The sequence below is a fragment of the Amaranthus tricolor genome, chromosome 11, assembly GCF_026212465.1.
Source record: "Amaranthus tricolor cultivar Red isolate AtriRed21 chromosome 11, ASM2621246v1, whole genome shotgun sequence".
NCBI classification, from domain to species: Eukaryota; Viridiplantae; Streptophyta; class Magnoliopsida; order Caryophyllales; family Amaranthaceae; genus Amaranthus; species Amaranthus tricolor.
This window is the reverse complement of record NC_080057.1, coordinates 15,532,702-15,542,597: the sequence shown is the minus strand read 5'-3', so window position 1 is coordinate 15,542,597 and position 9,896 is coordinate 15,532,702. Positions and strand designations below refer to the sequence as shown.

Below are 9,896 nucleotides of genomic sequence, written 5' to 3'. Positions count from 1 at the left end.
AAAGTTGAAAAGTTATGTCTGAGGATCAATCTAACAACACATATTAAATATGTATAGTATTAATATACATATATAACTTGTGCATTTTATGTACGAACATTGCTTGCTCAAGTAATATACATTTTCAAACTAATAAGATTAGACTATATACGCAATATATTCAAGACCAACTTTAATCAGGATAATATTAATATTAATAAAGTTAAAAATATAATTATCCTCAGTAGTCATTTTAGGATTTATTTGATAAAAAAGTTTTTTAAATCGATTTTTTAACCTTTCTTTTATATATAGACCTCGTAGTTAGTAATAACAAATCGACTTGAGAAAAATTAGAAAGAAAAACTTGCATAAGTTTTGCTTTCTTCTATTCATTGTTTTCTTTGTGTTAGCACATCATTGATCAAATCTAATTGGACTAAATATAGGTATTGATTTTGATATTAAATCTCTAAGCCAATAGTATTTTGCAGTATAAGTTACCTAAATAGCTGTACATATCACACAGTAAATGCTATATATTTTTTTTACTTCCTTTTTGATTTATATTTTATTATACATGACGATATTCGTTAATTCATAATCATTCTGCATTTTTTAATTAGTGAGATATTATTGAAAATAAGGGGCGTAATTAGGCGGAAAATATGTCTAAACGGTTAACATATCTCCTTAATAGGAAGAAGACAATATTCTTGCAATCAGTGTGATATTAAAGTGACACAAGCATGTAAAATACCAACCGACCTACAACCCCGTCTGGAACGCACCCCCACGAGCCTGAACTCGGTCTACTGTAGACCTTTTAGCTCTTTACCAAATAATTGAAAAAAGCAAATCCTTATTAATTACTTCTCCGTTTCATAATACTTGCTATATTTTCTATTTTTGGCAATTTAATATTACTTGCTACGTTTCCGTTTTTAGTAATAAAACAATCATTTAAAGTTCTATCTACCCCTATTTTTATCCTACTCTATACTCTACACTCTATAATAAAATATATACTATACTCTATAAAGTAACCTAACAACCTATTTTTCCTTATTCTTTTTCAATTAACAATAATAAAATACTATACTCTATAAAGTAAACAATCAACTACAGTGTAGGTCAATCACTTTTCTTAATTCCCGTGCCCATGCAAATGTAGCAACAATTATGGAACGGAGGAAGTACAACACAATAATAATAAAAAGTTAGTGTAATACTTTATATTTTGCCAGAATATATCTTGGCAATTTTAATAGTCATGCTTATAGTTCTTTAACAATTTCATTTTATTTATAAAATTTATTTCAATTCATTTCCATTTAAATATGTGGTACTAAGTAGTAATAGAAAATTATGAAGAAACAAACTTTTTTATGACAAACTTACATTATTATGAAAACGGGATGATACATATCATGAAAACTTATACTACAATTATTCTCATTCTTATTCTCGCCATTTAATAGAGGTTACCAAACTAGTGGTTTAATGGTTTAAAATCTTCCAATGTTGGATTCTTGTTTTTCATATATAAGTTTTGAACAACCTATATATATATATATATATATATATATATATATATATGGGCAAAATCAGATAAAAACAATTAAAGTCGTAAAAACTGAAAATCAGACTGACATATATATATATATATATATATATATATATATATATATATATATATATATATATATATATATATATATATATAACTAAGACATAAAAAGAAATAAATAAATTAAAAGTAGAATAATTTAATTAGTAATTTAAATAATAATAGTAATGCTTACTCTTTCATTACTAAGGGAGAAATATCTAATTTCTTTACTCCTTCACTTACATGATGATAGTAGGAATTAACACCTAAAATTATAAACTATTCCTCGTAACCTCTTATTTTGCTACATTTTAAACCAAAAACTTTTATAAATAGATGCGCACTCAGCAAATTAAGAGACAAGGAAATAACTTATAAAGCTATGTTTTCAAAATTCAAAAAGATAAAACTACTACAAAAACATTGCCAAAGGATAGACAGTTGCCCAATCTTAGATCATCAATTCTCAACCATTGATTAAATGATCTTGATCAACCAGAAGATTTGAAAATTTCAATCCTCTGTACCTCATCTTCACCATTGCTCCTGTTCTCTAACTTTCTTCTTCCATTGATTTCCATTACATCAATAATCTTGAACTTAGCTTAGAGAGTAGGATATATAATAGCATGATGGATGTGGGTTTTTAGAGGGTTTTTGAAATTGGTGAAGGGTGATGTATATGTTTATTTAAAGGAGATGATGAATGAGTAAAAGATGGACAAGTTGGATTTGTAAGGTTTATTGGTAATAAGGATCAAAATAAAGTGGTATCTATTTAAGCATATTCTTCATTCTTTTTCTACTTTTTCCTTTTTATTTCTTTTGATATTTTTCATGTTCATAATATGTGGAATCTGCCTAAAGCTTTCCTCCACTAAAAAGAGAGAAAGAGGAAATGGGGTATACAACTATACATGCATGTACAAAGTTGTTTTTTTTTTTAGAATAGAACATGTTCAATGGGATTTTGCTTCTGAATTGCCCTTACTCCTTTGTCTAGCATGGCCTAGTGACAATTGTACGTGTTCTATCATCAATTATTATTATTATTATTATTATTATTATTATTATTATTATTATATTTAAGTTTTAATAGTTTTTTCAAGCGTGAAGGAAGCATTGATATCATCAATAATAATAATAATAATAATAATAATTATTATTATTAATTAGATTTAAGTTTTAATAATTTTTTCAAGCATGAAGAAAGCATTCATTAATCATAAATAGTTTGATATATATGTAATGTTGAACAAAGAAATCAAAATAGCTCGATGGAGGTGGTCCACTTGTGGCTATTATCTGACCCAACTTCAATTTTGGAGGTGGGGTCTCATTGTGTGTTTGACAATGACTTACTAATCGATTTTTTGGTTGATATTTGATTTTTCTGGTTGGTTAAATAGTATATATATATATATATATATATATATATATATATATATATATATATATATATATATATATATATATATATATATATATATATATATATATATATATATATATATATATATATATATATATATATATATATATATATATATATATATATATATATATATATATATATATATATATATATATATATATATTCTCTTTATTTCTATTTGATATTTTGCACATAATTCAAAGCAAGTATTTGAGGCTTAATATATATCAATGTATTTTATAAAAACACATAAAAAGTAACAAATAAAATATTATACATTGAGACAAATCTAACAAAATCTCATATGAAAATATTTTTAACTTATAAATATTCGTGAGAAGGATCGAAAGCGTCATAATAGACCAGTAAGAGAAGTCGAGGAAAAGCTAGAAGAATGTGGGAGGAACAAATAAAGAATGACTTACATGATCTATACCTCTCTGAGGACTTTACCAGTGATAAGGGTAGTTGGAGGTAGGGATGGTCATAGGGCGGGTCTGGCCAAATCCGGACCCGAGCCCTTTTATTTTTATAGATCTAGACTCGGATTCGGACCCTAAGGGTCCAAAATTCTCAGACCCAGACCCTCTGGATCTGACGGGTCTAGGGTCCTGAATGGGTCCTTAATGGGTCTTAAACAAAGTCTCTTTGATTTTTCGAAATTGAAACTTTTGTGAGTCTTTTTTTATTTTTGTAAGCAACTTATTATCGTATTACAAATAATTGTTCGGGTCTACGAAATTCAAATACAAAATAATTACTAAAACGTAAAAGCACTTGTCTAAATACATAATTAAAAACCAGATATAAAAGACTAAAAGAGATACATAGTTTATATTCCATAACATTACAATCAATTTTTATCAATCTTTTTCAACTTCATCAAGATCCTTAAAGCAATATCAAACAATTATTTGTTTTTCAATAAAGAAAACGTAAATCAAAATAAAACCATTAAAGTTAAAGCGTACTAGTTGAATCGCATCTATTTATTGTTCTTCATCAACATTCGAATCATCAATTACTGTGGAGTAAGCATAAGCATCTTCCGAAGAACCTTAGAAAGAGATTTTAAAAACAAAAACAAATTAAGATCACCAACCAAAAACAAAACCAATACTAAATCAGTAAAAGTTAGACTTTTACCTTTTATGTCTTCCATCATCCAATTTTGTAAACACATTAATGCTTCCACAATTTGTGAATGAAGTCTTGAACGATGAGGGCTAATAACTCTTCCTCCGGTACTAAAAGCACTTTCTGAAGCAACGAAAGAAACAGGGATGGCAAGAATATCTCTCGCAATCTTTTGCAAAGTCGGATACTTCGTATTTACTTTCCACAAATAAAGGACATCCAAATCCTCATCATCTGATAATGGTTCTTCCTCTAAATAAAAATCCAATTCACACCTATTCACCTATTTAACCTTAGTTCTCTTAGATTGAGCAAATTCATCTTGTGCACCGTCTATAGAACTTGGTGCAGATCGTTTCCTACTTTGCCCAATATCATTCACAATTTTCACAATATCACTTTTCCTTTGATACTCCACAATCAAATAATCAAGACACCTACGAACTCTTGCTAATTGCATATCAACCTCATTAACATCAAAAATTTTTCTAAAATAAAACTCTACACAATCCATCTTATTTCTTGGATCTAAGATAGAAGCAATAGCCAAAAGTTCACACATATGATCCCAATACTTGTCAAATTTTTCAAGCATATTTTTTGTCATCAATCTAATAATTTCAAAATCACTTTGGAACCACCTACCCATAGCAAGCTTAATCTCACAAACCCTTCGAAAAAAAAAGATTAATAGTGATAAACTTTCTTCCAGAAAAAACATTAGTTGTACTGTATAAAATTTCTAATTTATCACAAACAAGCTCAGCTAATTCCCAATCCTTATCACTAGGAACAACAAAATTCATCTTTTTATTCAATTGCTTTAACCTTGAAAACACATCTTTAAACGGCAAAACAATTTTAAGCATCAAGTAGGTTGAATTCCATCTTGTTTTACAATCAAGACTAGGCCTTTTAATGTTAGCTAAGTCCAAAAAACGACAAGCCTCCTCAAAATTTTCAATTCTTTTAGGAGTTGACATCCAAAAAGATACACAATCACGAACTTTTTCAATTGTAGAACTAATAACCCCTAATCCATCTTGAACTATTAGGTTCAATATGTGAGCACTACAACGCAAATGCAAAAGATCACCCTCAAGCATCAAAGACCTTTTCTCAAACTTATCCATTAAAAGCTTTATCATTGCATCATTAGTAGTGGCATTATCAGCAACAACATTTGATATTTTATTTTGTAAACAATATTGAGACAAATAATCCATCATTACATTTGCAATAACACCTCCGGTGTGAGGACAAGGCACATAGCAAAACGTATATAGAATAATATAATATAATATATATTTTAGTCAAATGATAAGAATAAAAGTAACATGATTATATGAGTAAATAAGTAAGATTTTACCTTAAGGTGCAATTTCGTAAGACCCATTGTTTATCAATAAAATGCGAAGTTATGACCATGTAACCCTTCTTCTGGTTGGTTGCAGTCCACATATCTATAGTGATTGCAATTCTACTTTCATTATGCTCGAGCAATTTATGTAGAGAAAGTTTTTCTTTTTTAAACATCTTCATGATATCTCGCTTTAATGTGGACCTAGAAATCATCTTAAAATTGCAATTAAGGCTTTCAAAAAACCTCCTAAACCCAATATGATCCACCATAGACAATGGATACTCGTGCATAATAACCATGGAAACTAACTCCTTTTTCAAAAAATCTTGGTCGAACTCTTTAAGTTTGCTTTTACCACTATATTCCAGAGAACTTGACCCATCACATTCCTTCATAACTCTTAAAGTTGTTTGACCACGTGTAAGATTCAAATGTCTTCTTGAGAAAACTTTATTTGCGTGTTTCAAGAGATGAGAAGTTCCACTATTACCACCAGTTATTAGACTAACACCACAATGCTTACAGACAGCTCTAGTCACACCATTTACCTCCTCTCTTGCAAAATAATTCCATGCCTCAGAGGTTGTTTTTCTTCCCTTATCTTTTGTGCAATGACTTGGAGTACCATCATCATTAAAAAACCCTTCTTCATCTACATCCAATGTATTTTTTGACTCCGTAACAGAATTATTTTGTGGTTGTGCCACTGATTTGGACGTACATTGTGATTGATTTTGATCCATTATCTATACGACTATACCAAGTAATACGAGTAATAATATATTAATAAAAGTAATAATATACTAATACAACTAATAAAAATACTAATACTGCACTAATGCGACTAATACTAAACTAATACGACTAATAGTACACTAATACAACTAATAATAATAATAATAATAATAATAATAATAATAATAATAATAATAATAATAATAATATAATACACTAAGTGGTAGGAGTGTTAATATGCTATAAGTTCAATAACATAGCTTAAAATATCATTAATCAACACTTGGCCTACTGGTTGGAGCATGGATGTAATATCTATGAGGTCTTGGGTTTGAAACTTCCCCAAGACATTTGTGTATAAAGCAGGTGGTGGGTCCCATGTTGGCGCGAAGTGGGCACTCAGTAGAGGCCATGTGGGTGCCACGTGAGTATGACATGGCATATCCCTTTCATCCATTTTTTATTAGTCTGAATTTTCGACTAACTATGATTAGTCGAAAATTCTGATTGTTTTCCTACTAAAGTGAATTTCTTACCATTCTATACCAACTGATTTCTGACTGTTTTGGGTGGTCGGAAAGTTGCTGTGTTTTTGTAGTGTTAGCTTAATAGTATAAAAAAGCAATGCTACTAGGAAGCCAAATAAATGATCTAAACTAAAAAACAACCAATAACAAAGGTCAATAGTCAATTACTAGGGATGACAAAGGGTCCGATTCGTATCAAAGTATGCATGCTCTGACTTTACTCCAAATAAGAGTCGGACTTTTCTCACCCCCACCTCCGACTTGGACTCAAATTTCGTGTCCTCCGACTTTGCTCAAACTCGGATTCTCGGGCCTTTGATAGAGTTGGGATACGACTTCTTTTTAAAGATTTTCTTTTCAAAAATATATTTTTAACAATATGTGGATTCATATAAGAACGAATTTCAAATAATTAGCTATTTGTGAAACATAATTAAAATAAAATATCTTTTGAGCTTTTGTAAAATTTACTAGAACTCATTCTACATAGATTTGTACATTTGAAATTTTGGAGGTTCAAAAATCACATATGTACAAATTATTTATTCTATGATACTCTTCCATCCATAAATTATAATAGGAGCACTTAGAAAATCTAGCAAATATTAATAATTAAACCAAAAATCACCACAAATTACTAAACTGACAAAGAAAAAGATGAAAATTAATGACCCCAATCAAAGTACAAGGAAGATTTGAGCTTAGAAACAACAAAATTCCAAGCCCTAACATAGCGGCAAGAGTAGTAATGTAATAGAAGAAGATTGAAGGGAAGTATAGGATGAATGTGCTGAAAATCATAGCTAGGTGATAAATCTTCCTTGTTCTTCTTCAATAACGACCCAGGCCACCATATTATTGGTGAGGTTAGACAAGGTTAGACATAGAATGATGGAAGGGGTAAAATTTAAATTTACACCACCCTCCTTCACCATTTGCACAACTCTTGCATTGGAAATCTCAACACCCCATCAACATGGGAGGTTCCGAGCATATTCAACATATTCGATCACATAGGGCTCCGAAAAATTAAGGGCCTCAATATTAAATTATTAAGTGTTTGTTAAGTATTTAAATGTACAAAGTTATTAGAAAAATATCATAATTTTAAAAATTACAAAGAGCCTAAAGAATTTGTTAATTTTTATTCCGCCCCCGCACCAGGGAACCACCCCAGTGTTTTCATAAATGATAATACACTCATCACCTTAAATGAGTGTTGAGCCTACTGTCTCAATCCCTCTATAAAAGTACCAAACATCACACTCCCATGTCCTCACCCTATGCACTAGGAGATTTGGTACTTGACGTAACACTAACACTATTTAAGTGTGACAGAAGAGTATACAATACCAACATTTCTATAGTATTTAAATTTGATTATTCTTATCTAATGGTAAGATTAGAGTTTTATGCTTCAAGCTTTTCAAATATTGTTCCTATCATTTTATATCACGCTCACAAAATTGACAAACCTTGTTATTTAAGGGCATCTTTTTTTGTGTATCGCCATCTTCATTTTCATTACTTTCAATTTTACTCTTCTCTCTTCAAAAATTCTCGAAAATTATTTATCTCTCTAAATTTGATAAATTCATCACTTGCTAAACGTAAACACAACATTTGAATTTCAAGGTGTTCAAAAAATATTATTAGAATTGAACCCTATAGGTTTTTATTTTTTTTTTTTATTTTTTATTTTTTTTTTTACTCCGTGAGATTATTGTCATAGTCTCAATTTGGTCTTATGTGACATGGGAAGTACTTTAGACAAAGCAAGAAACTTCTTTGGCATTGTCCAATGTATTTACACTATATTTTCCATATCTGCAAAAAATGGACTATTTTGAAGGAACATATGAAAATTTGATACTTAAGCCATTATCAACCACACGATGGGAAAGTAGAGTTGAGAGTATAAAAGCTATAAGGTTTCAAATTGATGAACTTTAGGAAGCCCTTGATATAGCTCAAAAAAGATACAAATACTTTAGTGTAAAGTGAAGCTAATTTTATGAGAACATATTTGGCATTTTGTTCAATTTTCATAAACTAATTTTCATAGATGACGAAAAACTTAAATCATGTTGTGCTCACTTGAAAAGTTCTCTAAAAAAGGTGAGTTATCCGACATTGATGGCAATGATTTATTTGTGAGTTAATGTTGCTTAGGGAGCCTTACATAAGAAAATTGGAGTAATTCACATATTAGAATTTATGAAACCTTTTACTTCTTTTCCAAATGCAACTATTGCTTACAGAATTTTATTAACTATTTCCATTATTGTTGCATCTGCAGAAAGAAGTTTTTCAAAGTTGAAATTATTGAAGTCATATTTGCGAAGCACTATGTCATAAGAGAAGCTAAATGGTCTGGCCTCAATGGCAATTGAAAATGATATTTTAGAGGAAGTTGATGTTGAATGTGTTGTAGATGATTTTGCTTCAAGACATGTGAAAATAGCAACATTCTTTTAGTAATTTGTTTGTAAACCTTTTTATATTTTAAGTAATTTTAGAATATAATTTTACAATATATTTTGTTAAGGATTATTTTTCTTAAATTGGAAAATTTTTTATCTTTTGATATAATGAAGGATTCCATTTTGAATGAAATCGCAAAAATAAATACGGCTTTCAAAATCTTTGCTCTGCCCTTAAATTTCCATTTTAACTGATATAAATTAATGTAAACACAACAAAGACACAAATCTAAAATATTGATCAATTAATTTCATTTAAATTAACCTAAGCGCATTATAGACAAATCTAAAATGTCAATCTATTAATTTTGATTTAAATGAAAAAAAATATAAAAAGTTAATTTTATTTCAATTAACATAAGAATAACGTAGACGCAAATCTAAAATGTCGATCGAATCACATTCGATTTAATTTTGAATTTTTTTAAGACCAGGAAGTGACCATGTTACATAGAATGTGTGACTCGACATAGGTCCAGTCGCACAAAATGTGCAACTAGAACTGGGTCTAGTGGCACAAAATGTGTGACTCGACGTAGCCAAGTCGCACATTTTTTATGAGACTTTGCAATTTTTCATTCTTCTTTTACTTTTCAAAATTAGTTCGAAATTAAATGGATCGACG

General features: G+C 29.3%; 1 protein-coding gene across 1 annotated transcript; it reads right to left on the bottom strand.

Moving 5' to 3' along the window:
• Positions 1-5,528: 5,528 nt before the first annotated feature.
• Positions 5,529-6,269, bottom strand: LOC130826540 (zinc finger BED domain-containing protein DAYSLEEPER-like). The gene has a single exon (XM_057692122.1). The coding sequence runs from the start codon at positions 6,267-6,269 to the stop codon at positions 5,529-5,531; it is 741 nt and encodes a 246-aa protein (XP_057548105.1).
• Between the last annotated feature and the right edge of the window lie 3,627 nt (positions 6,270-9,896).